This window comes from Anolis carolinensis, chromosome 2, assembly GCF_035594765.1.
Source record: "Anolis carolinensis isolate JA03-04 chromosome 2, rAnoCar3.1.pri, whole genome shotgun sequence".
Lineage (NCBI taxonomy): Eukaryota > Metazoa > Chordata > Lepidosauria > Squamata > Dactyloidae > Anolis > Anolis carolinensis.
In genome coordinates, this window is record NC_085842.1 from 9,760,292 (window position 1) to 9,787,943 (window position 27,652).

The 27,652-nt window shown below is 46.0% G+C and overlaps 3 protein-coding genes and 1 long non-coding RNA gene across 4 annotated transcripts in view; 1 reads left to right on the top strand and 3 right to left on the bottom strand.

Annotated features, from left to right (window-relative positions):
- LOC107983763 (zinc finger protein 239-like) overlaps positions 1–27,652 on the top strand; it is a 284,070-nt gene that overhangs the window by 239,658 nt on the left and 16,760 nt on the right. The window contains exons 4-5 of one of the 2 annotated variants that reach the window (XM_062973092.1): positions 6,516–6,650; positions 10,540–13,912. In XM_062973092.1, coding sequence (XP_062829162.1) covers positions 10,831–11,979 — 1,149 coding nt within the window. In that variant the 5' untranslated portion in view covers positions 6,516–6,650; positions 10,540–10,830 and the 3' untranslated portion in view covers positions 11,980–13,912. Of the gene's footprint in view, positions 1–6,515; positions 6,651–10,539; positions 27,147–27,652 lie in introns of those variants that run through there. The other variant, XM_062973091.1, reaches the window with a different exon arrangement.
- The window catches only part of LOC103282416 (zinc finger and SCAN domain-containing protein 2), a 136,603-nt gene that overhangs the window by 34,595 nt on the left and 74,356 nt on the right, over positions 1–27,652 (bottom strand).
- Positions 738–5,108, bottom strand: LOC134296972 (zinc finger protein 24-like). Its single transcript, XM_062973191.1, has 2 exons — positions 4,805–5,108; positions 738–2,042 (listed from the first exon to the last, which is right to left on the bottom strand). The coding sequence occupies exon 2, from the start codon at positions 1,912–1,914 to the stop codon at positions 1,519–1,521; it is 396 nt and encodes a 131-aa protein (XP_062829261.1). The 5' UTR covers positions 1,915–2,042; positions 4,805–5,108; the 3' UTR covers positions 738–1,518.
- Positions 19,401–20,355, bottom strand: LOC134296978 (uncharacterized). Its single transcript, XR_010003741.1, has 2 exons — positions 19,913–20,355; positions 19,401–19,807 (listed from the first exon to the last, which is right to left on the bottom strand). It is a non-coding gene; the product is annotated as an uncharacterized LOC134296978 (long non-coding RNA).

Genomic DNA, 27,652 nt, shown 5'->3' on the forward strand with positions numbered 1-27,652 from the left:
CTGATTAGTTGTTTACATTCCTTGGTGATTCCCCCCCCCCCCCCCCCCAAAAAGAGGTCCCCTAACAATTTCCATGTCCCTTTTCAATCATAGCTCCGTTGAAATTTCTTTGAACATCGATTCTGGTTTCTTTAGTTCTCTCTTCATTTTTTCCCTCCTTGTTGGCACGGTTTGCAATTGTACCTTCCGTATTTCACTTCTAAGGAAACGCATTCCATCTTGTCTGTTTCAACAGATATTTGGCCATTAATCCTGGAACCAAAGGCACCCCGGCAGGCCCCGTCCTCCTCTCCCAGGAATCCTTCTGCTTACCTGACTCAGTCCCACTCCATCGCAAAGGGGGAGAAACGGCTGAGGATTCGGCCACAGCATCATTCCAGACCCTGGAGAGAGAGCAAGGGGTGGAAAGCTGGTCACAGAAACAGGCCTCAGAGGTGACCATTGCAGTCCTATAAAGAAACCGATGAGTTAGGGTTTAGGACTTTATCTCGCAAGCAGTGCTGTGAGGATGTTCGAATGAAACTAGTATTGGGCTTGGTGGTTCAACTGACTAAAGTGATTCTTTGCGGTCTGTTTGTCTTCCAGCTCAGTTTCAGGGCTCGGCTCAGCTTAGGGTCCCACCTGGGAAGACACTGAAGGCTGCGTTTTCAGTCCTATTGCAAGAAAGAAAACTGCAAATCAAACTGAAGTTACACCTCTAGCAACTGAATGTGTACATATAACAATAACAATAATAATGATAATAATAATAATAATTTTATTTCTTACTCGCCTCTCCTTGCAGTTCAAGGGAGGTTACAACATAATTTTAAAAACACAAACATTGTCAAAATTCAACAAAGATATATATATATAACTATAAAAGATCTACATTAAAACTGTCTTTCTATAAAATACATATTAAGTCCATAAAACATCACACAAAGGACATGAGTTTAAGATATATACCCATCTCAAGGCCAAATGATCCTTCACCTTCTGAAGCTCAAACTGTGGGTGTACAATCATCCCCCCAAAGCGGGATTTCCACTGGCACAAACCCCCAAAACTCCCAGAAGAGTTCCTTCTCACCCTGCAAGGCGGCAGCCCCGTCTCCTTCCCGCTTCAGCTCCTTCTGCCTGAGACTCTGGGTGGTGTCTGGTGGAGATTCCTCTGGTGCAGGGACTTCCATGGAGTTATTATTATGGGCCTGGAAGAGCACAGAGCATTCCAGAAGGAGTTTGGGAAAAGTTCAAAAACATCACAGACCTATAGACCTTTTTGGAAAGAATAACTCTGAGATGGGAACCTAGTTTGGAACCAATGCCCCCCTCCCCCTCCCATCATTGTCTATGTTCTATCTTGAGCGGAGCATCAACCAAGCTGACGGTAGAGATGGAGGGGCAGAGCAGGTGGGGAGAGAGGTCGAGGGAGCAGGGCCTTGCTTATCCCCCACATCGGTCCCATCTTGGAAGAAAGGCAGGGTGTACGTTTAACCTGTCCATCAGCCCCCAGGTTAGTGAAACCCAGAGGGAATGCTCACACCTGTCCTTCCTGCTCCTTGTCCTCGGCCCGACTCAGGAGGAAGCCTTCCGCCAGGGCCACCGCCTGGGAACAGGTCTCTGCCCCACACTCTCGGACCCAGCTCCCCATCTCTGGGGGCAGGATGCTCAGGAACTGCTCCAGGGTCACCAGGTCCAGCACCTCGGCCTTGGTGTGCTGCTCTGGCTTCAGCCACTGGCGGCACAGATCGTGGAGACGACTGCAAACCCCTCTGGGTCCTTCACCCTCTTGGTAGGAGGACTGCCTGAAGCGCTGGCGCTGTGTGTCCGAGCTGTCAAGGTCCACACTCAGGGACTCATGTCTGGTTCTTTCCCAGGATTCCCCACTGCCCCCAGGTCCTGCTTCAGGCCCACGTGAGTTGGGTCTCTCCATGTTGGAACCACTCTGGTGAAGAACCCAACCGTATCCAAGATGTTTTTCCTCCCTCTTCTTTCTTTCAAGGGAAAGAAATCCCTCCACAGGCTCTACTCCGAAATTCTCAGCCAAAAATCACATTTCCTCTGTGAAAGAAAGGCAGAAAGGTTGTGGGACCAGGCTTTTGAGCAATAGTAGCAGCAGAAATGACAACTATATGATCCAAGGTATAATGACAGACCGCGTTTGGACTTGAAATGTATATTTATAAAGGTTTGAATGTAATTTAATTTAAATGGAATTTTGAAATGTGATTGTAGTTGTTTGATATATGTGTTTCATATTGTAAGCAGAACCAACTGCTACAGACAAAAAACAAGCCAGCTGGGAAGCTGCATCAATTTCCTCTGAAAGATTTTACAATTGATGAAGAAATTAAAAAACCTATGATTCAGTGGGTGAAAAGTCTAGGCTGAGCAATAAGTCCACGAGAATGGGAAGAGCTCTGGTAAAAATGACTAAAATTTACAAGGAGTCACACAATTAAATACAATTTCAACAAAGTGATACATAGATGGTACATAACTCCAGAAAAACTCTCAAATACACACACACACATGATATGTTGGGACTTGCCCAAATTCTAACGAATTCTGAATAAAAATCCACACAGACATGGAAACTATTCTAGAGTACAAAATCCCATTAAAACCATAACTTTTTCTACTGGGAAACATCAAGAAAGACTCTTTCTTTATATGACAACAGAAGCAAGAACTGAATACGCAAAACTATGGAAACAACAAGACATGCCAACACCAGAAAACTGGATGACAAAAGGTTTTGAAATGGCCAAAGAGGACAAACTAACTTTAGCTGTACAACAAACAAATACACAGAAACTTCCAAGAAGAATGGAAGCCATTCATTGAATTCACAAAGCAAAGGAAGATGGCCACAGCAGGATCTGTTGACTAAAATATTATTAATAGTATACAGTTACATTTTGTACTATTTCTGAACTCTTTATTCAAGAGACTTTGAATAATTGACCTATCAGCACTCTTTGATTAGAACACAAAAGGTTGCGAGCCTTGTTAATTAGGTATTTTAGAGCGACAACATATATATTAATACATATTTGTGTAGTGTTTAAATAAAAGAAGATAACAATGTAACATAGTGAATTCTTACCCACACAATCCTAATTTACTAACTAATGGAATTGATATTTTAGATCTATATGGCAGTCCTTATGATATGAAATACATGCAAAGAACTGGAAAAGAAGGCGGGAAGGAGAGTGGATAGCGTGGGAAGGCAAAGTCCTGAGGACAAGAGTGCATTTGTTTCTGTCACAGAGGACATTTGGATCTTCCAAAACTTTAGACACTGTCTATAATACTAGGGCTTGGGTTAAAGAGATCGATGTAAAAGCTATAACAAAGACAAGGCTTCTCTTCCCCCCTCCACCCCCTTCCTTTTCCTCATGATACAGAAGACATTGATATAGTTCTTTTAAAAAATATAGACACCCCTTGTTATACAGCAGACGCATAATATTCAATATTCAAAACAATTCTACAATACATTTTTGCATCCACTGTTATTTTCACCCATATATATATATATTATCCCATACCACCGTGTGTCCCCCCCCCCCCAAGCAATTTCTTTGATACCTCATCTGTCCCAAATTTCGTTTCCTCTTGTGGAGGTCATTCTCCATCCCTCCATCTCAGGCCAGGAAGGAAGGCGTGAGAGATGGAGGCGGGACACACAAATAAAGTTGTTGCTGAGGTGTTCCTGCGGGTATCTTTGTAGATCTTAGGAAACTATTTCTTGATTTAAGGCATTGACATGCTGGCTGATATCCAAACAGGGGATGGGCCAGAGATGTCACTGCCTTGGTCCTTTCATTACAGGCTGCTACTTCCCCACAGATGTCAGATGGTGCCATAATAATCATAATAATAATAATAAATACCATTTCATTTCTAGACTGCCCTCTCTCCCCAGAGGGACTCAGCAGTATCATTTCTCCAGTGGTGTGGGGCGCAGACATCCTGTGACGGTGCGGCATGTCTCATGAAGAGCCACGTCCACTGTTTGAACGTGGTGAGATGTCTTCCCCACTGGGCCTGTGAATTCAGCAGCAGAGGAGCCAAGCGCCTGTCTTTCCAGGGCCTGGTTGGGATCCCCAGGTTGTGCCAGTCAGCTTTTGTACCATGTGATTTCTACCACCCACTTTTGGCTTGAGAGTCAAGCAGGGCTTCTTGTTGATTGCTGTATTGTATATTGTTCCTGTTTTGTATGGGATCTTTCTGTGAGCCACGCCGAGTCCCCTCTGGGGGAGATGGTGGCAGGATACAAATCTTGTTGTTGTTGTTGTTGTTGTTGTTCTCCCTTTGTCTGCATGTCCCTCTGTTGTGAATGTCCATGCCAGCTGATCCCTGGGGGCCCCTCCCTTTCCGAGCGCCCTTCCTTCCTTCCTTCCTTCCTTCCTTCTCCCTCTCTGCCTTCTCTTGGTCTGTTGACCTCCCTTCCCCAGTCCCTTGCTCTCTCTCTCTCTCTCTCTCTCTCTCTCCCCGCAGTCTTGAGGTGGAGGTGAAGGTGAGGCCTGCGGGGCCTGAGGGGAGGCCTTCTGGGAGTTGGAGTCCAAAACCCCGCCCCGGAGGGAGGCCCGGAGCTTGCCCAGGCCTGGCTGAGAGAGAGAGAGAGAGAGAGAGAGAGAGCGGTGGTGGCCTGTGTTCCCAGGGAGAGAACGAGAGAGGAAGGCCCGCCTGGGAGTGGGCCAGGCCCGGGCCCTCCTCGGCCTCCCCTCCCTCCCTCCCTCCCTCCCTCCCTCCCTCCCTTGGGCCTTGGCTCCTCTTGGGCCCTCGGGAGGAGGCCTGGCAACGAGACTCACCAGGACTGACGAGGCGGAGGACGAGGCCGCAGGCTCGGGCTCGGAGAGAAGGAAGGAAGGAAGGAAGGAAGGAAGGAAGGAAGGAAGGAAGGAAGGAAGGAAGAAGGCAGGCCCCGCCCCTCCCCGCCCCTCCCCCCTCGCTCCCGGCTCAGGCCTCGGCCTTCCCAACGGTCACTCAGCCCGTCACATGACCCGCGGGCGGGAAGGCCAGGGCGAGGCTGCCCGGAGACTGGTGACGCGGAGAGACCAGGCCGATCCCCATTGGCCCATTTCTGGAAGGACCCTTCACGGCCCAAGGGCGAGGGGAGGGGAGGGGGCGTTCCTGCCCGGAGACCGATGACGCGCGAGAGGAAGGCGGGTTCCCATTGGCGGACCGTGAAGCGAAGGGGGGAAGGCGGGGGGGGGGGAGAAGCGCCTAGTTCCCTCAGGCGAAGCCCCGCCTTCCACCCTTTCCTGTGAGCGCCCTTCGAGGAAGAGGGAGGAGGAGGAGGAGGAGGAGGAGGAGGCCTTTCGGGAGAGAGAGAGAGAGAGAGAGAGGAGGAGGTCAGGGGCAGCTGGGTGAGGGTTCGGGGTCCCTGCTGACGGGCCTCCCTTCCCCGTCCGGCCTTGGCCTGTCTGTCTGTCCCGGGGAGGCTGCGGCCTGCTCGGCCCTCCAGGCCCTCTGCGCATGCGCCTTCCAAAACGGGGCAGCCAGGTTGCTGACACCCCCCCCCCCCCTCCACTGACTGACAGCCTGTCACTGGGCACAAGTCAAAGGGCTGGTGATGGCCTTTCAAGCCCTGGATGGTTCAGGTCCAGACTGTTTGGCTGATCCCATCTCATGGGCTACGCTTTTGGGATGTTGTGTTTTAGAGGCACTGATGTATTAATTCCTTGGGATTGGAATGCATTTGATTGTATATTGTTGGGATTGGTCCCCATAGAAACCACCCCAAGTCCCCTCGCAGAGATGGCGCGGGATACAAAAATAAAGTTGTTGTTATTATTATTATTTGAAACATAACAAGATGAGTCCACAGCAGACACTCTGCTGGCTGTCTTGGATCACACCTCGGACACTTCCCCAATGTCTAGGACTGTGTGATGTATCGGCGAGTAATGCGTGCCTCTCCCAATAAGGTGGCCTTCTGCAGCTGGCAGAGGGTAATTTTGTCAGCGCCGATTGTGTTTAAGTGCAGGCCAAGGTTTTTAGCCACTGCACCCACTGGGACCACCTTGACTGGCTTGTGCCAGAGTCCTTGTAATTCGATCTTTAAATCCTCATATCATGTCAGCTTTTCTAGTTGTTTCTCCTCAATCCTGCTGTCACCTGGGATTACAATATTGACAGTCCATACTTTTTTTTAACACGACCGTGAGGTCAGGGGTCTTGTGCTCCAAAACCCTGTCTGTCTGAATTCGGAAGTCCCAGAGTAGCTTGACATGTTCATTCTCTGTAACGTTTTCGGGCTTGTGATTCCACCAGTTCTTTGTTGCAGGCAGATGGTATTTGTGGCACAAGTTCCAATTAATCATCTGAGCAACGGTGTTCTGCCTCTGCTTGTAGTCTGTCTGTGCAATCTTTCTGCAGCAGCTGAGGGTGTGATCTATTGTTTCATCTGTTTATTATTATTATTATTATTATTATGATGGAGCTCCTGATCTGCTGAACTGCTGTTGTTGCTGCTTTGCCCTTTTTGACTGCTTTGTCCTTTTTTGGAAATGGCAACAGACGCATAACCCGGACCCTTCCCTCGGCAGAGAGGGCTGTCCTGCGGAAAGAAGGGCGTCTGCAGGGAGGGATTGGCGGAGGCCGTGCAGAAGAAGCTCCAGGCCGAAGTGGAGAAGGACCAGCAGGTGCCAAAAGGTGAGGCGGACTTGGGAGTAGTTTGGGTATCTTTAGCTGAGAGGGAAAGAAAGGCCGAGGGGACAGGAGAGCCAATATGGGGAAGGATGTCCCACTGAGGAGAAAAGGGCAAGTTTTTCCTGCTACTCTGGAGACTAAAATGGAAAGCAGTTGATTCACGTTGTGGGAAAGAAGCTTCCAACTAAACATTGGGAAGCATTTCTGGATGGCAAGAGCAGTTCAGCCGTGGAAGCCTGGTCCCTTCTCAGGAGCCTCCCTTCCCAAGCCCTGGCCTTCCACTTCCGGGGACTCCATGTCCCAGAATCCCTGATCTTGGGCCAAGGCAGCTGAGGCTTCTGGGTGCTAAAGTCCAAGAAATCCCAGAGGAATAGAGTTTGGGAATCCCTGCTCAAGAGAGTGGAGGGAATAATGATAATAATAGTAATAGTAATAACTTTATTTCTAACCCTCCCTCTCTCCCCAAAGGGAATGGCTCTCTTGGACTACAACGCCCAGAAACCCTCCTGGCATGAGGGTTGGAGGAACCTGGGAGTTCTATCCCAAGACAAATATCTCCCAAGTCCTTGAGGAGGAGGCGGGGGAGGGGGAGGCGGCAGCCTTGGCCTAGGACTGAGACACGAGGAATCCCCGAAGCCAGAGGGTTGGGAGAGACCCCAAGGGCCACCCAGCCCCACCCCCTTCTGCCAGGCAGGGAAACACAATCCAAATCCTCCCGACAGATCTCCATCCAGCCTCTGACTAAATCCTCCAAAGAAGGAGCTCCCACCAGACTCTGAGGCAGAGAGTTCCCCTGCTGAACAGCTCTTCTTCTTGCCCTCAGGAAGTCCTTCCTCGTGTTTGGGAGGAATCCCTTTTCTTGCCGTTTGACCTCCTGGCTCCGTTGTCCCTTAGTCTCCAGAGCAGCAGAAAGGAAGCCTTTCCCCCTCCTCTTCCTCACCAATGGGACATCTTTTTGGATTTTGAAACATGCCTGCAGTCAAATCTGGATGACTGACAGAACTTGGAGGACTCTCCTCAAAAATAAAACTTGACAAGCCTTGCAAACATAGTCACATAGTGTAAATGTACACAGAATAAACACTTCAAACAGCTCAGACCTTATTAAATGGTCAGATGGTGTCCAATTGAGATCAATTCCAGTATCTAGACAGGATTTAATATATCTAGACAATGATACATATCGAGTCGTATTAGTCTTCCTCCTCTCAGTAGGCCAGAGTGCATAGATGTGTTTTTAGTTTGAAGGCAAGGAGGGAGGGGGCAGTTTTTCGTTCTTTTGGGAGGGATTTCCAGAGGAGGGGAGGAGCACGGAGAAGGCCCCCTTTCTCGTTCCCACCAGCCGTGCTTGAGATGGGGGTGGGACCGAGAGCAGGGCCTCCTCCGCAGATCGCAGTGCTCGAGCTGGTTTGTAAACAGGGACGCGATTCTGCAAATAGTCTGCATCTCCGTTTACAAACCGGTTCGAGCACTGTGATCCTAAACTCAACAAGCTCTATGAGGTATGACGAGCCAGATGAGAGCCCGAGTCTCTTCTGGTGTGGGAGAATCAGCCATCTACAAAGATGTTGCCAAGGGGAAGCCGAGCACTTGATGAACCAACATAGTATATTATTTGAGAACACAGAAATGTTGGATTACTCTGACAACTACCATGTCAGACTACACAGAAAAGCCATTGAAATCCACAAGCATGTGGACAATTTCAACAGAAAGGAGAAAACCATGAAATTGAACACAATCTGGCTACCAGTATGAAAAAAGACTCTAAAATCAGTAAATAAAAATCAACACTCAAAAAATGAGAATTGCAGGCATGAAACAATGGGTCAGCTAACACCTCCCAACAAAGGATTCCCCCAGGCAGAAAGCAGGCAGGCTTTGAAAATGAAATTCAGTGTCAATCAAGGTGGCCAGCTGCAACATTCACACTTGCCTCGGGCAGACAAGAGTTCTTTCTCCCACCCTTGTCATTACACAGATATATAAACCCCACGTGCCTAGTTTCCAACAGACCTCCATTATGAAAATGGGTGCCTTTTGGGAGATTGGAATGGAGTGATTTCACCAAAGAAAGACAAACTCTCGGGGAGGGGGATGCAAAGAATATACTGTATATACGCAAGTATAAGCCTCTCCTCCTTTCCCGTGCAGCGCACGCCTTCCTCTCCTCGGCACTCGTCTTTCCCACTTTTCTTTATTCGTATACACACTGCATTTCCCCCAAAATGTATAGTTAAAATAAACTATGGTGATTATTGGAAGAATATATAAGCACATTTACATTGAAGAAGCTTAGAATAATAATTTAATCACAGTTGGAAAGTATTAAATTGCAGTTGTATGTAAATATTCAAAAACATTTAACCTTCTGATGCCTCCATTAATCTAATTTTATTGCTATCTATTTTTATTTTGAAATGTACCAGTACCTGCTGCATTTCCCACCCCGTCTTATACTTGAGTCAATAGTTTTTCCCAGTTTTTTGTGTTAAATTAGGTGCCTCGGCTTTTACTCGAGTATATACAGTACACAATTTTCAGAAAGACAAAATACTTTCTCTAGAATGGAAAAGATATGGATATCTGCCAAACTCAAAACCTGTTCAAACGACAGAACTCCTACCCAAAACTATCTCAGATCATAATCCAGTGACTCTAGTAATTAAAAAGAAAGTAAAAAATGGCCCTTCCCCATTTCGGCCCATTTCGGCACATGTTGCGCTTTGCCTGGGTTCTATGAATTAGACTCCAGTGTTAATATTGTATGTTTTATGTTGATTTAACGATTGTTTTTACTGTAATTGATGTTTTTATTGGATAACTGTTTTATTGCTGTGTTTGATATTTGATTGTTTTATCGGGCAAGGCCCCATGTAAGCCGCCCCAAGTCCCTTCGGGGAGATGGGGCGGGGTATAAAAATAAAGTTATTATTATTATTATTATTAAAAACACTTAGATGGCAGCTGAATGAATCACTACTGCAAAAGGAGGACGTAATTGAGAATTTCAAAGAAAAACTGAAAGAATATTTGGAACTTAATTTAAATCAAGTTACAGATATTCAAACAGTATGGGATGCCAGTACAGCTTATATTAGAGAATACTTTATAAAATGCAACACTGAAATGAGAAAGAATAGACAGAAATATTTTCAGATAATTTCAGATGATATTAAAAAAAGAAGAGGAGTTAAAGAAAAATCCTTTGAATCCAAACATTCTAACTCAGATAAAACTCCTACAAAAGCAATTATTGTGTTACTAGTTAATGAATTGGAAACTAAAATAAAGAATGCAAAAAAAATATTTTGAATCAGCTAACAAACCAAGGAAATAGTTAGCATATACGTTGAGGAAAGAAAGCGCAAAAATCTAATTGTCAATTCTTTATTTATGTATTTATTTATTTATGACATTTCTACCCCGCCTTTCTCTACCCTGAAGGGGACTTACTGTTAAGATACAACATGACGATAAAATATTAATAGATGATATCAATATTCAACAGGCTTTAAAACATTATTACATTAATTTATATAAGGCTGACCACATATCTCTACAAGACATTGAGAATAATTTAATTCAGCGAAAGACGCCAAAAATAAATGTTCACAGTTCACAGCCTGTTATGCCTTCAGCTTTGCTGCATTGTTGGATTTTAATCGGTAGGGTTGGATTTTATTTTGTGCAGAGTATCTTTGCGCACCGTCCCCTTTGGACCTGAGGAGGGATAGTTTGTTGTTAGGCAAGTGTTAAAGCATTTCTCACCAGGCAATGGGCACTTTCCCTCTTCCCCTGGGTTTGTTACAGCACGAGACTTGTTTTTCATGTTCCATGAGATCTTTCTCTGTTCAACTCCTGAAGAGATTTTCCCCTCATTTGTCTGCAGGTAACTTCTGAAAAAGCTCTGCAAAGAATACGTTGTGAGAGCTTTGCCCAAGGAGTGCTCTAAGTCTAAAGGGACTTCAAAATACACAGCAATGACAACAAGAAAAAATAAGTAGTAAAAATATATTTCAAGCTACAAACCTATGCAGTTAAGAGGAGGAAATAAGATTGTGCTGAAAAAAGAGAGGCTTGGGAAAGCGAGCAGAAGGCTACAGCAATACAAAGACTGTGCTGCTCAGGAGGTTATATCTGTGAACCCCTGGCATAATATTTGAATTATAAATATAAAAGAATGGCAAGTCCTCTACCTCCCTATCCTAGATCACACACAGGGGAGAAGTTACATCAGTGTCTGGAATGTGGGAAACAATTTGATTGGAAAAGTTCTCTTACTGTACATGAAAGGACCCACACAGGGGAGAAGCCCTATAAATGCATGGAATGTGGAGAAAGCTTCAGTCGGAGTGACAGTCTACGTTCCCATCAAAGGACCCACACAGGGGAGAAGCCATATAAATGCATAGAATGTGGAAAGAGTTTCAGTCAGAGTGGACATCTACGTTCCCATCAAAGGACCCACACAGGGGAGAAGCCACATAAATGCATGGAATGTGGAGAAAGCTTCAGTCACAGTGGCAGTCTACGTTCCCATCAAAAGACCCATACAGGGGAGAAGCCACATAAATGCGTAGAATGCGGAAAGAGTTTCAGTCAGAGTGGACATCTACATTCTCATCAAAAGACCCACACAGGGGAGAAGCCACATAAATGCATAGAATGTGGAAAGAGTTTCAGTCAGAGTGGACATCTACGTTCTCATCAAAGGACCCACACAGGGGAGAAGCCACATAAATGCATGAAATGTGGAGAAAGCTTCAGTCAGAGTGGCAGTCTACATTCCCATCAAAAGACCCACACAGGGGAGAAGCCACATAAATGCGTAGAATGCGGAAAGAGCTTCAATCACAGTGGCAATCTACGTTCCCATCAAAGGACCCACACAGGGGAGAAGCCATATAAATGCATAGAATGTGGAAAGAGCTTCAGTCAGAGTGACAGTCTACGTTCCCATCAAAGGACCCACACAGGGGAGAAGCCATATAAATGCATAGAATGTGGAAAGAGCTTCAGTCAGAGTGACAGTCTACGTTCCCATCAAAGGACCCACACAGGGGAGAAGCCATATAAATGCATAGAATGTGGAAAGAGCTTCAGTCAGAGTGACAAGCTACGTTCCCATCAAAGGACCCACACAGGGGAGAAGCCATATAAATGCATAGAATGTGGAAAGAGCTTCAGTCAGAGTGTCAGTCTACGTTCCCATCAAAGGACCCACACAGGGGAGAAGCCACATAAATGCATGGAATGTGGAGAAAGCTTCAGTCAGAGTGGCAGTCTACGTTCCCATCAAAGGACCCACACAGAGGAGAAGTCACCTTAATGCACGGAATAGGAACAGAGCTTTAGAAAAAGTTCAGCATACAGTAGACATCACAGAACTCATGTACCTCTAGAGGAGACGGGCCTTTGAGTTTCCGAATCTATAAAAACACATTGGAAGGAAAGAGGAAGGCCAGCACCTTGCTCTCTCTCCACCATGAATCGGAGTTTGTGTGGCCTTGGTTGACGGCTACTGGGAGCAGGTGTCACTCAGAATGGCAGCAAGCTTGGAAGGGGTTCACCTAACCTCCTCCGCAAAGAGACCCATCGCAGGCTTCTAGGATGATGTGTGAAGGTTTGCTGAAATGAGCAGCAGCAGAGATCTCTGGATTAAAGGGTTCTGAAAAAGAATAGCTCTTTGGTTGCAGATAACGTCGTATCTTCATACTCCTGCCTTATTTCTTGGCTCTTCTGCATTCAATGGCATCAATTGTTTCCCATGCATGTGTACTGTATGTACTGTGATCTGTCCTGAGTCCCTTGGTTGAAATTTTGGGTGCTAGCCCTGTACTTTTAACCCTTTTCTGGACTTTGTTGTATCCTGAATCATTGACTCTAAATTCTGGACTGACGTCTAGGTTTCGTATATGGACTTGGACTTTGTTTGTATCCCTGACTTTCTGGCTTGACTTTGGGACTCTAAATTCGGTTTGTACTCTTGATTTCTTGGTTGTTGTTTTATCAACTCAGCTGAATGAACTCCTGGCATGTGACTGTTGGGACTGTGACCTTGGTTCTTGTTAATTTTTACTCCTGACCTGTATCTGCAGTACTCAACTTGTCCGCAATAATTGGACTCTTGACCTGCACTTGTATTCATTGTTCCTTCAACTGTGTTGCTCCAATTATTTTAGCTCAGTGGTTCCCAAACTTTTTTTAACTAGGGATCATTTGACAAGGGACCACTCTCCAAAATTAGTACCAGAAGGGTTATAAATCAGTTTTTGGTCAACTTTAGATTTGGTTTGGTTATTTGGAGTGATGATTCAGAAAATTGCATTGGATAGACCACGTCAGCTCTCATTCCTGATATGCCATCCAGTTAGTCGTCATCTGCTCGCCCACAGAAAACCATATTTAATAATCCTCAGGACTATAAGAGGGTTTCGCGAGACCAGTCACTCTCATTGTAATGGTATAGTAACTGTGAGGCTGTGAACCCTATTTTAGTTCTTGCGGACCACTGGTGGTCCATGGGCCCCAGGTTGGGAACCACTGTTTTAGCTGGACTGAAGACTTTAGTTTTCCTATAAAATAATATGGTCTTGGCTTGTCTTGTGTTTGTTTAATAAACCTCAGACTTTATACCGAGAGAGCCCTGGAACATGAGACCATCAGCCTTGCTTTGTGTGTACTTATCCCTGTGTAGAGTGAAACCCTTTCTGGATATGAGACTGTTCAATCCCCACCTTTGGCAAAGGGTCCATTAGGACACACAGTATCCCTCCCCAACTGCAGAGAATGGAAGACAAAAAATGACTACAACGACTGATGAAGATTCATGAATCCGTTGAGATGGACATATTAACTACATTCATGAAGTATAGAACCGCACTGAAAGGAAATAAGAGTAAATAGAGATACAAATCATATAGTGAGTGAGTTTTGTAAATTAGCGTTTGATGTCAGTTAGTTTTGTTCTTATTGTGCAAGGTGTGTGTCCTTGTTCCCTTTATATTTGTTAAATAGTCCTTTTTTAAAAAAATGTACCAAAATTATTATTTGTATAAAATATTGTTTTTAAATACCAAAATTGTAATTTGTGTAAACATGCTTTGATTTGTTTTTCTTCTTTAGTCTTTGAATAAATATTGTTTTTTAAAAACGAGTGTGATACAGCAGCTTTGAAAAGCCAGTGTGATTTTAGGCTGTACCAACGGGAGGGTGATGTCTAGATCTGGGTAAGTTTTAGTCGACTCTCTTCTACGCTTTGATCAGACCTGACCTGGAATAACCTTGTGTCCAGTTCTGGGCAGCACAATTCAAGCAAGATTTTGAGATGCTAGAATGTCTCCAGAGAAGGGCTCTAGGGAATGGCCGAGGGTGATGGGTGTGTTTAGTTCAGAGGGGAAAAAAGGCCAAGGGAACAAGAGAGCCAATATTTGGAAGGATGTCCCTTTGAAAAGAAATTGATAGTTTTTCCTGCTGCTCTGGAGACTAAAATACAAAGCAACTGATTCACATTGCCTCACTTGCGTTGCAGACAATTTTATGGTCCAGAAGGTAGAAGAGGCAACAAGGGGATCGGCTACTCTTGATCTAATCTTAACAAATGTGGAAGACCTGATCAATACAGTTGAAGTGGTTGGATCCTTAGGGGCAAGTGACCATGTGCTCCTGCAGTTTGCCATACAAGGGAAGGCTGAAACTAAGACAAGTCAAACACGCATTCTGGACTTCCAAAAAATGAAGGAATTACTGAGCGGCATTCCATGGACGCCAATATTAAAAGACAAGGGAGTTAAGGATGGATGAGAGTTTTTAAAAAGTGAAATACTCAAGGCGCAAATGCAAACAGTGCCAACAAAGAAAAAAAATAAAACAAGTGCGAAGAAGCCAGAATGGATGTCTAAAGAACTTCTAACTGGGCTAAGACTCAAAAGAGACATGCACAAGAAGTGGAAAAGGGGAGAAATCACCAAAGAAGAATTCAAACGTATAGCCAACTCCTGTAGGGAAAAGGTTCGCAAGGCTAAAGCGCAAAATGAGCTCAGACTTGCCAGGGACATAAAAAACAACAAAAAAAAGGCTTTTTTGCTTACGTTGGTAGAAAAAGGAAGAACAAGGAGGCAATAGGGCCACTGTGAGGAGAAGATGGGGTGATGGTGACAGGGGACAGGGAAAAGGCAGAACTGCTTAATGCCTTCTTTGCCTCAGTCTTCTCACAAAAAGAAAGCCATCTTCAACCTCAGCAACATGGAATGGACGAAGGATTGGGGGAAATCCAACCCCAAATAGGGAAACAAGTTGTCCAGGAACACCTGGCCTCTCTAAACGAATTCAAGTCCCCAGGGCCAGATCAGCTACATCCAAGAGTATTGAAGGAATTAGCGGAAGTTATTTCAGAACCACTGGCAATTATCTTCGAGAGTTCTTGGAGAACAGGAGAAGTCCCAGCAGATTGGAGGAGGGCGAATGTGATCCCTGTCTTCAAGAAGGGAAAAAAGAACAACCCAAACAATTACCGACCGGTCAGCCTCACGTTGATACCAGGCAAGATCCTGGAAAAGATCGCTAAGGAAGTGGTCTGTGAACATTTAGAAACAAATGCTGTCATTGCTAATAGTCAACACGGATTTATCAAAAACAAATCATGCCAGATTAATTTGATCTCTTTTTTCGATAGAGTTACAAGCTGGAATGCCATGGATGTAGCCTACCTGGATTTCAGTAAGGCCTTCGACAAAGTCCCCCACGACCTTCTGGCAAACAAGCTACAGTAGAGTCTCACTTATCCAACATAAACGGGCTGGCAGAACGTTGGATAAGCGAATATGTTGGATAATAAGGAGGGATTAAGGAAAAGCCTATTACACATCAAATTAGGTTATGATTTTACAAATTAAGCACCAAAACATCATGTTATACAACAAATTTGACAGAAAAAGTAATTCAATTCGCAGTAATGCTATATAGTAATTACTGTATTTATGAATTTAGCACCAAAATATCATGATACGTTGAAAACATTGACTACAAAAATGCGTTGGATAATCCAGAAGGTTGGATAAGCGAGTGTTGGATAAGTGAGACTCTACTGTAGTAAAATGTGGGCTAGACAAAACTACGGTTAGGTCGATCTGTAATTGGCTAAGCGAACGAACCCAGAGGGTGCTCACCAATGTGTCATCTTCATTATGGAAAGAAGTGACGAGTGGAGTGCCGCAGGGCTCTGTCCTAGGCCTGGTTCTGTTTAACATCTTTATTAACAACTTAGACGAAGGGTTAGAAGGCACGATCATCAAGTCTGCAGACGACACAAAACTGGGAGGAATAGCCAACACTCCAGAAGACAGGAGCAGAATTCAAAACGATCTTAACAGATTAGAGAGATGGCCCAAAACTAACAAAATGAAGTTCAACAGGGACAAATGCAAGAAATTAGGCAGAAAAAATGGAATGCATAGATACAGAATGGGGGACGCCTGGCTCGACAGCAGTACGTGTGAAAAAGACCTTGGAGTCCTCGTGGACAACAAGTTAAACTGAGCCAACAATGTGATGTGGCAGCTAAAAAAGCCAATGGGATTCTGTCCTGCATCAATAGGGGAATAGCGTCTAGATCCAGGGAAGTCCTGCTCCCCTCTCTTCTGCCTTGGTCAGACCACACCTGGAATCACACTGGGTCCAATTCTGGGCACTGCAATTGAAGGGAGATGTTGACAAGCTGGAAAGCGTCCAGAGGAGGGCAACTAAAATGATTAAATGTCTGCAGAACAAGCCCTATGAGGAGCGGCTTAAAGAGCTATGTAAGTTTAGCCTGCAGAAGAGAAGGCTAAGAGGAGACATGATAGCCATGTACCAATATGTGAGGGGAAGTCATTGGGAGGAGGGAGCAAGATTGCTTTCTACTGCCCTGCAGACTAGGACGCAGAACAATGGCTTCAAACTGCAGGAAAGGAGATTTCACCTGAACATCAGGAAGACCTTCTGAACTATGAGAGCTGTGGAACTCACTGCCCCAGAGTGTGGGGGAGGCTCCTTTGGAGGCTTTTAAGCAGAGGCTGGATGGCCATCTGTTGGGGGTGCTTTGAATGTCATTTTCCTGCTTCTTGGCAGAATGGGGTTGGACTGGACTTCCATTTCTATGATTCTATGATTCTATGAGGGTGAACTACAGTTCCCAAAATCATGGGTCAGTTCCCTCCACCCAAACCCAATCAGTATTCAAAGTTGGCCATGCTGGGTATGTGTGCCAGGTTTGGTCTAGAACGGTCATGGGTTGGGTTCACAGTGCTCTCTGGATGCAGGGTGAACTACAACTCCCACCCTGGTGCCAGGTTAGGTCCAGATCTGTTACTGGTGGGATTCAGAGTGCTCCCTAGATGAGGGGTGAAGTACAACTTCTACCATGATGTATCAGCCCCCCCCCTAAAATCCCTCCATGGCATGTGGGGTCTGTGTGTCATGTTTGGTCCAGATCTGTCGGTGGGGTCACAGAACCCCCACTGAGAGAGCACTGTGGGTGAACCATAACTCCCAACCTCTAAGGCCAGTCCCCTCCACACCCACTGGTATTCCAGATTAGGCATGTCAGGTTGGTGTGCCAAGACCTGTTGTATGGAGTCAGCTGATCAGTTCTGGTCTGTTTAGGGAAGGGTTATGGAAGAGGCAGTGGCTGGGATCGTGCACATTCCACAGCAATGGAAAGAGTAAGAAACACTGAGGTGTCTGTGGTGGAGGGAACAGATAAAATCTAGGGTGAAATTGTCCCCATAGAAAAGCATTCCCTTGGATGGTGGGCAGAATGGTGTTTGTGGAGGACGTGGTTCACGGCACTCTCTCTAGTCTGCAATGCCATGAGAGGGAGGGAGGTTGTGGGTGTGCGTGAAAATGGGAGCCTGTCTGTGGAAGTGGGAGACATACACATAGAACCGCTCTGAGTCCCCCTGCGGAGACAGATGTGGTATAAAAACAAAGTTTTAATGTATTATTATTTCATAATTTCACTTTTATTATGGATATAGAAGAAGAAGAAGAAGACATAGGTATAGAGACTAGCTTAGGTACCTGGCGATGCCTGGGTTAGGACATTTGTGGTGCTACTTATTAGAAAAAGCCTGCCTTTCCTTTCCTTTTCTATGTATGCTCCAGATGGGAAATTCATGATATGGGTGAACTACAATTCCCAAAATTGGGGGTCAGTCCTCCCCAAAGCCTGCCAGTTTTAAAAGATAGTCACGTTGGGCCTGTGCACCAATTTTGGTCTGGATCCATTGCCGGCTGGGTTCAGTGTTCTCTGGATGTGAGTGAACTACAAATCCCGGATTCCTAGGTCAGTCACCCCAAACTGCCATCAGTATTTAAAGTTGGATAGGTTGGGTCTGTGTGCCATCGTAGGCTGGGTTCACAGTGGTTTTTGGATGTAGAGAACTACAACTCCCCAAATCAAGGTCAATTCCCCCCAAAACCCCTGTCCAGTTTGTTGGTAATTAATGTCGCACTGCAGACACTGTTGCGATGACTTCTGCACCTTCCGTCATGGGGTGGAATGTGGAACTGATAATAACAACAACAACAACAACAACCATAACTTCATTCTTCTTTCCCGCCACCATCTCCCTGAAGGGACTTGGAGCAACGTACAGACGGCACAAAGTGCCTAAAAAGTAAACACCATATAAAATGCAACTAAGTAAAACACATGTACATATAAAAACATCAACTCGGACTCAATCAAGCTGTGATTCTCTGCCCGTGGTGGTACATTACTGGCATTATGGCCAAGCTGTAAACATTGGAGTAAAAAGCTTGGAGACCCAGTGGTGCCCAGGTGAGTTGAAAAAAGCATTTGTTGGCTGGGTTATTTGTCGACTGGGTTCAAGGCTCTCTGGCTAAGGGTGAACTACAACTCCCATATGCAAATGGCAGTCACCCCAAACCCTGTCAGTATTCAGTCGGCCATGTTGGGTTTGTGGGCCATGTTTGGTCGAGAACTGTAGTCGGGTGGGTTTAGTGCTCTCTGGATGCACGTGAACCATGACTCCCATATTGCAAAGTCAATCCCCCCCAAACCCTGCCAGTATTGTGTCTGTGTGTCAATTTTGGTCCAGGTCCAATGTCGGCTGAGTTCTGTGCTCTCTGGATAAGGGTGAACTGTAACTCCCCAAATCAAGGTCTATTCCCTCAAACCCCTGCAGTATGTTCAGTTGGTCTTGGGGGTCCTGTGTGCCACGTTGGTTCCAGGTCCATCATTGGTGGAGCTCAGAGTGCTCTTAGATTGCAGGTGGACTATACATCCCAGTCCCTACAAGTCCTATAAATGATGCTGAATTCTCCCAAAACCTCTCTCTAATATGTTCAGTTGCTGATCAATTCCTGTTTGCTGTGTGAGAAAAGAGTAGGAAAAGAGTTTGCTGTGGAAAAGAGTAGGAAAGGGTTATGGGAGAGGCAGTGGGCGAGGTCATGCAAATTCCACATCAATGGAGAGAGTCAGAAACACTGGTGTGCCTGGTGGAAGAAAAACAGAAGATCTAGGAGGAAATTGTCTTTGTATGAAAGCCTTCCCTTGGGTGGTGGGCAGGATGGTGTTTGTGGAGGACATTGGCAGGGCGCTTGGGCATTTTCACGGCGCTCGCTATAACCTACAGTGTCATTGGAGGGAGGGCCACTGGTTTTTCCTGCATAGTGGGAGCTATAGCTATTTGTGGAAGTGGGAGCCGGTCTGTGTAAATTGACACCCCTGCCACATACACACACATACAGATTTTCACTTTTATCATGTGTATAGATAATAATAAGTTTGTTCTTATATCCCGCCACCATCTCCCCGAAGGGACTCGGGATGACTTACGTGGGGACTATGCCCAGCAAAAACAGAATAAAATATAGCACAATTAATATACAATTGCATTTCAATCATTAAAACAATAAAACCAAAAAACAAGTATTGTAACAACATAAGAACAACAACCACCATCAACCAGTAGCCGAGAACAGTGGGCATGTTCAGATCGAAGAGGACGGGCAAGGGCTAGCGCAGGAACAGTTGCAAGGGCAGGGCGGGTAATACAGCGCTGCAAGTCCGGGCGATGAGTGAGGGTGAGGCATCTATTTAGTTTTCTCTTCATTTTTTTCCTCCTTGTAATTGTGCCTTCAGTACTTCACTTCTAAGGAAACACATTCGACCTTGTCTGTTTTAACAGATATTTGACAATTAACCAAAGACATCCCGGCAGGCCCAGTCCTCCTCTCCCAGGAATCCTCCTGCTTACCTGACTCAGTCCCACTCCATCGCAAAGGGGGAGAAACGACTGAGGATTCGGCAACAGCATCATTCCAGACCCTGGAGAGAGAGCAAGGGGTGGAAAGCTGGTCACAGAAACAGGCCTCAGAGGTGACCATTGCAGTCCTATAAAGAGACCGATGAGGAAACGGCCCTAAGAACACAGGCGCATTCAACAGCCCAAGAAGACGTACAATGTGAGGGTTTAGGACTTTATCTCGCAAGCCCTGCTGTGAGAATGTTCAACTGAAACTAGCACTGGGCTTGGTGTTTCAATTGACTAAAGTGATTCTTTGCCGTCTGTTTGTCTTCCAGCTCAGTTTCAGGGCTCAGCTCAGCTTAGGGTCCCACCTGGGAAGACACTGAAGGCTCCATTTTCAGCCCTATCACAAGAAAGAAAACTACAAATCAAACTGAAATCACACTGTTAGCAACCCAATACGTACATATAACAACAACAACAAGTCCAACAATAATTTAATTTATTTATCATCCCCCTGAAGCACAAAACCCCAAAACTCCCAGAAGAGTTCCTTCTCACCCTGCAAGGCGGCACCCCGTCTCCTTCCCGCTTCAGCTCCTTCTGCCTGAGACTCTGGATGGTGTCTGGTGGAGATTCCTCTGGTGCAGGGACTTCCATGGAGTTATTATTAGGGGCCTGGAAGAGCACAGAGCATTCCAGAAGGAGTTTGGGAAAAGTTCAGAAATATCACAGATCCATAGACCTTTCTTGAAAGAATAACTCTGAGATGGGAACCTAGTTTGGAACCAATGCCCCCCTCCCCCTCCCATCATTGTCTATGTTCTATCTTGAGCAGAGCATCAACCAAGCTGATGGTAGAGATGGAGGGGCAGAGCAGGTGGGGAAAGAGGCCGAGGGAGCAGGGCCTTGCTTATCCCCCACATCGGTCCCATCTTGGAAGAAAGGCAGGATGTACGTTTAACCTGTCCATCAGTCCCCAGGTTAGTGAAACCCAGAGGGAATGCTCTCACCTGTCCTTCCTGCTCCTTGTCCTCGGCCCGACTCAGGAGGAAGCCTTCCGCCAGGGCCACCGCCTGGGAACAGGTCTCTGCCCCACACTCTCGGACCCAGCTCCCCATCTCTGGGGGCAGGATGCTCAGGAACTGCTCCAGGGTCACCAGGTCCAGCACCTCGGCCTTGGTGTGCTGCTCTGGCTTCAGCCACTGGCGGCACAGATCGTGGAGACGACTGCAAACCCCTCTGGGTCCTTCACCCTCTTGGTAGGAGGACTGCCTGAAGCGCTGGCGCTGTGTGTCCGAGCTGTCAAGGTCCACACTCAGGGACTCATGTCTGGTTCTTTCCCAGGATTCCCCACTGCCCCCAGGTCCTGCTTCAGGTCCATGTGAGTTGGGTCTCTCCATGTTGGAACCACCCTGGTGAAGAACCCAACTGTATCCAAGATGTTTTTCCTCCCTCTTCTTTCTTTCGAGGGAAAGAAATCCCTCCACAGGCTCTACACCGAGATTCTCAGTCCAAAATCACATTTCCTCTGTGAAAGAAAGGCAGAAAGGTTGTGGGACCAGGCTTTTGAGCAATAGTAGCAGCAGAAATGGCAACTATATGATCCAAGGTATAATGACAGACCCGGTTTGTACTTGAAATGCACCTTGAATTTTTATTTAAATGTATATTTATGAAGGTCTGAATGTAACTTAATTTAAATGGAATTTTGAAATGTGACTGTAATTATTTGATATATGTTTTTTATGCTGTAAGCCACCCTGAGTCCCCTTGATGGGTGAGAAGGGCGTGGTAGAAATGTTGTAATATTGTAATTTTGTTCGTTTGTAATAAATAAACATAAAGAAGACTCAACAATAACATGGTTTCATTATATAACTGACTCCAACAGAGACTCCGTCTAGACAACAAAATGGGTAGACAAGAATCGGAGAATCAGCGGAACCAACTGCTACAGACAAAAAAACAAGCCAACTGGGAAGCTGCATCAATTTCTTCTGAAAGATTTTACAATTGATGGAGAAATAAAAGAACCTATGAGTCAGTGGGTGAAAAGTCTAGGCTGGGCAATAAGTCCATGAGAATGGGAAGAGCTCTGGTAAAAATGACTAAAATTTACAAGGAGTCAAACAATTAAATAAAATTTCTACAAAATGATACATAGATGGTACATAACTCCAGAAAAACTCTCAAACACACACACACACACAGAGATATATGATATGTTGGGACTTGTCCAAAAGCTAACGAATTCTGAATAAAAATCCACAGAGACATGGAAACTATTCTAGAGTACAAAATCCCATTAAAACTAGAACTTTTTCTACTAGGAAACATCAAGAAAGACTCTTTCTTTATATGACAACAAAGAACAGAAAATGCAAAACTATGGAAACAACAAGACATGCCAACACCAGAAAACTGGATGACAAAAGGTTTTGAAATGGCCAAAAAGGACAAACTAACTTCAGCTGCACAACAAACAAATACACAGAGACTTCCAAGAAGAATGGAAGCCCTTCATTGAATTCACAAAGAAGCAAAGGGGCCGGGCTGTGGCGCAGCTGGCTAGTAACCAGCTGCTATAAATCACTACTGACCGAGAGGCCATGAGTCCGAAGCCCGGGTCGGGTTAAGCCTCCGACCATAAAAAAAAAAAAAAATAGGCCCGGCTTGCTGTTGACCTAGCAGCCCCGAAAGACAGTTGCATCTGTCAAGTAGGGAAAATTTAGGGACTCTTTATCCGGGAGGCTAATTTAACTAATCTACAACACCATAAAACTGCTCACGAGGAAAAGAAGAGGAAGAACAGCCACCAATGGACGGTGAAGCAACAGCTCCCCTTGTGGCCGGAAATCGTGAAGCTGGAAAGATGTTAAAAAATGCCTCTGTGTCTGTCTAAAACTGAATGTTGTTTGTCTGTTGGCATTGAATGTTTGCCATATATGTGTTCATTGTAATCCGCCCTGAGTCCCCTTCGGGGTGAGAAAGAAGGGCGGAATAGAAATACTGTAAATAAAGGAAGATGACCACGGCAGGATCTGTTGAGTAAAATATTATTAATAGTATACAGTTACATTTTGTACTATTTCTGAACTCTTTATTCAAGAGACTTTGAATAATTGCCCTATCAACACTCTTTGATGAGAATATAGAAGGTGGCAAGCCTCGTTAATTAGATATTTTAGAGCGACACATATATAGAAACACATATTTGTGTAGTGTTGAAAGAAGAAAGGATGAAAATGTAACATAGTGAATTCTCACCCCCACAATCCTAATTGACTAACCAATGGAGCTGCTATTTGGGATCCATCTGGCAGTCGTGATGATGAGATGAAATGCCTGCAAAGAACGGGAAGAGGAGGCGGGAAGGAGGCCGGATCTCCTGGGAAGGCCAGAAGGTCCTGAGGAGAAGAGGGCGTTCGCTTCTGTCTCCGAGGCCCTGTGGATCTCCCCAACCCCGAGGCCATGTCTCTCATCCCGGGGCCTGGGCTGAAGAGAGGGACGTGAAGGCAAAACCAAGGCCAGGCCTCTCTCCCCCCCCCCCGCCCCCCCCCCCGCCCCCCCGGGGAGATTCTGCCCGGAGACGGATGACGTCAGGGAGGGAGGCGGATTCCCATTGGCGGACCCTGGGCGTTGGGAAGAAAAGAAAGGAGGAGCGTCTCTCTCTGTCTAGAGCTCCGTTCGACGGCCGAGAAGCCCCGCCCCTCTCTGGGCATCGTGCCCGCGGCTGCCATGTTGAGCCCGGGCGGAAGTCCACCGAGGAGGGAGGCGTCTTCCTAGAGAGACTCAGGACGAGAGGCGCCTTTTCCTGTCAGAGCGAGCGCGGGAGGGAGAGGAAGGAGGAAGCGGAGGAGGAGGAGGAGGAGGAGGAGGAGGAGGGGTGAGTGTGCGTGTGCGTGTTCGGGGGGGGGGGGGGGCTGAGTGGGTCCCCGAGTCTCCCCCGCGCCCCCCTCCGGCCTTGGCCTGCCTGGCCCTTCGCCTCAAGGCCTCCCTTCCGGCCTCCCTTCCTGGCCCGGCCTTCCTGCCCCCCCCCCCCCATCTCCACCTCCATCTCCATCTCCACGCAGAGGCGCCTCCCGCTCCTTGGCCTGGCCCCCCCTTCCCCGCTTCACCCGGCGCTTCCTCGGGCAGCCTGCCTGCGATGAGGAGCGGGCCAGGAGAGTCCGGCCCAGGGCGAGTCTGCCTGGAGACGGGTGACGCGGAGAGACGAGGACGATTCCCATTGGCCGATTCCTGGAGTGACCGTTTACGGCAGAAGGGCGGGGCGGAGGCGTTCCTGCCCGGAGACCGATGTCGCCAGAGAGGAAGGCGGATTCTCATTGGGCGTTGGGAGGAAAGGAACAAGGGGCGTGTCTGTCCGCCTGCCTCTCCGCTTCTCTCGGGCCCCGCCCCTCTGTGGGAATCTTGCCCGCGGCCGCCATGTTTCTTGAGGGCGGAAGTGCAGCGAGAGGCGGGAAGACTCCGGGTGGGCGGGGCCGGGCGGCGCTCTTTCCTGTCAGCGCCTTCGAGGGAAGGAAGGAAGGAAGGAAAGAGGAGGAGGAGGAGGAAGAGAGAGCGAGAGAGAGAGAGAGAGAGAGAGGAGGAGGTGAGTGGGGGAGGGATGGGGGGCTCCCCCTCTGCCCTCAGGCCTCCCTTCCTTCCTTCTTCTCGGCCTTTGGGAGGGAGCGGCCTGTCTGTCTGTCTGTCTGTCTGTCTGTCCCGTGACTCTGCGGCCTGCTCTCTCCTCTGCGCATGCGTCCTCTCTCTCTCCCCCTCCCCCCCCCCTCCAGAAGACTGTGACGCGCTCTTGGTGGGGCTGCCCCTGAAGAAGGCTGTTTTCATGTTTGTCTTGTTACGCATTTTCAATGGTATCCTGAGGCTTTCATGCCAAGCTGCTTTGAGTCCCTTTTGGGGAGATCAAGCGGGGTATAAATATCCCAACAAACAACCACGAGCAGTTTTGGTTCTTGGCCAATGGACAGAGCAGTTCAAGCCCAACCTTCACCCTCAGTCTTCAATTCAATGTGGCTTTGTTTTTATAGGCATTCAAGGCGTCAGATGGTGCCCTTGTTGTCAGCCGCCCTCAATGATGTAAATACGTCTCTCCCTCAAACGGATATACAGCAGAGTCTCACTTATCCAACAGAAACGGGCCGGCAGAATGTTGGATAAGCGAATATGTTGGATAATAAGGAGGCACTAAGGAAAAGCCTATTAAACATCAAATGAGGTTATGATTTTACAAATGAAGCACCAAAACATCATGTTAGACAACAAATTTGACAGAAAAAGTAGTTCAATACGCAGTAATGCTATGTAGTAATTACTGTATTTACGAATTTAGCACCAAAATATCACGATGTATTGAAAACATTGACGACAAAAATGCGTTGGATAATCCAGAACGTTGGATAATGATGTAAATTTAGAGCAACGGGAAGAGCCAGGGAGGCAGTTCCATCTCGTCTCCTGTGCCATAGCAACATGCTGTGCTAATTTTATATACATATATATAATATACAATAATTTATAAATATACAATATATTGTATGTACTTATAATATTGATGATAATATTATAATGTAATACAATATTATACTAATTAATAATATACTATAATATTAATTATATATTATATATTAAATGTAATATTACTAATAATATTACCATGAAATTATATAGTACAATATAGTAATTTAATGGCTTATATTGTGCTATGCTAATAATATATTGTATGTACATTTGAATTGTAAGCCGCTCTGAGTCCCCTTCGGGGTGAGAAGAGCGGCATATAAATGTAGCAAGAAAATAAATAAATAAATAAGTCTCTCCCTCAAACGGATATAGTCATTTTTTCCAACCTCTTTCGGGCGGATGAGTTAGAAACCCAGAGCTCAGGGGTAGATTTTGGAGCCTCCAGTAGCCTAGGGGATAAAAGCCTCGTGGCTTGAAGGTTGGGCTGCTGACCTGAAGGCTGCCAGGTTCAGATCCCACCCGGGGAGAGCGCGGGTGAGCTCCCTCTCTCAGCTCCAGCTCCATGTGGGGACATGAGAGAAGCTTCCCTCCCACAAGGATGGTAAAACATCAAAACATCCGGGCAACGTCCCCTGGGCAACGTCCTTGCAGACGGCCAATTCTCTCACTCCGGAAGCAACTCCGGTTGCTCCTGACACGAAAAAAAAGCGATAGATTCTCCTGAATTGACCGACTGGCCCCCTGTTTCAGTAGGGAAGGAGCAGATCTGATCGTTGGTCTAAAAAATGGAAAAGCAGTTGGATCGGAGTTAATTATCCCGGAGATTCTGACATCGGATCCTGAGTGGTGGACCCTCTTCTTGGTGGCAGTCTTCACCATCATTAACAACACGGGCATCCTACCAAACCACTGGCAATTTGCCATTATAGTTCCAATCTACAGAAAAGGCGACCCTCCCGATCCTTCCAATTACTGGCCAATTAGCCTTCTATCGGTAATTGGAAAGCTTTGTGCAAAATTCCTATTAATAAAGTTGCAGACCAGGCTGGACCAGAACAAAACCATCAGCCCTGAGCAAACGAGTCCGTAAGGATAAATCCGCCTTGGATCACTGCTTCGTACTTTCTCAAATACAGTAGAGTCTCACTAATCCAAGCCTCGCTTATCCAAGCCTCTGGATAATCCAAGCCATTTTTGTAGTCAATGTTTCCAATATATCGTGATATTTTGGTGCTAAATTCGTAAATACAGTAATTACAACATAACATTACTGCGTATTGAACTACTTTTTCTGTCAAATTTGTTGTCTAACATGAAGTTTTGGTGCTTAATTTGTAAAATCATAACCCAATTTGATGTTTAATAGACTTTTCCTTGATCAGTCCTTATTATCCAAGATATTCGCTTATCCAAGCTTCTGCTGGCCCGTTTAGCTTGGATTAGTGAGACTCTACTGTACTCCACGTGTTACTGCATTACTCCCAGTTTTTAATCTCTCTTATCTTGACATCCATTGCTTAAACTACTAAAAAGAATCCCCCCAAAAGTTGATCTGTTTTCTATATTATTGTCCATTATTTTGAAATCCAATAGTCCTGTCTTTCTTCTTCAATCATCATCTTGTATTTGATCTTGGTTCAATTGCTTGTCTTTTCTTTTCAGTATTTATACCCCGCCCTTCTCGCCCCGAAGGGGACTCAGAGCGGCTTACAGAACACGCATACGGCAAACATTCAGTGCCTGATTCTACAATTAACAAGGACAGACAACGCAGACACAGGTAAAAACAACTTTTCCCATCTTATTTTCGGCATCTTGGAGGCTGTGCTCAACACTGGACATGGGGGGAGGGGGGGGCTGTCACTTCATCTTCCATGTTGAGGAGCTTCTTCCCGATCAGTGTCCTTAAGGGCATCTTTATTACCTCCCCACTGAAAGCAGTACCTATTTATCTACTCACATTTCTGCTTTCGTCCTGCTTGGTGGGCAGGTGAGCTGTGGCTATTTAAAACTGAAATAGACTGAACATATACCAATTCCAATTAACACGTTAAAATATGACACGATGTAACAAATGACACAAGGTAAATGACAATATAACAAAATTTGAAAAATGTTCTGCTTCTGGTTTGAAAGTATTATTTCCTGTTTTATTGTGCATTCCTTACTTGGAAAGGAGTTGCTCTACTCCGGAAACTTGGTTTTGTGGCTGCCACAAAGGAGTGAGAATTGAATTGGTTGAGACCTGGTGATGAGGAATTTATTGAAAAACCAGAGCAAAATGTG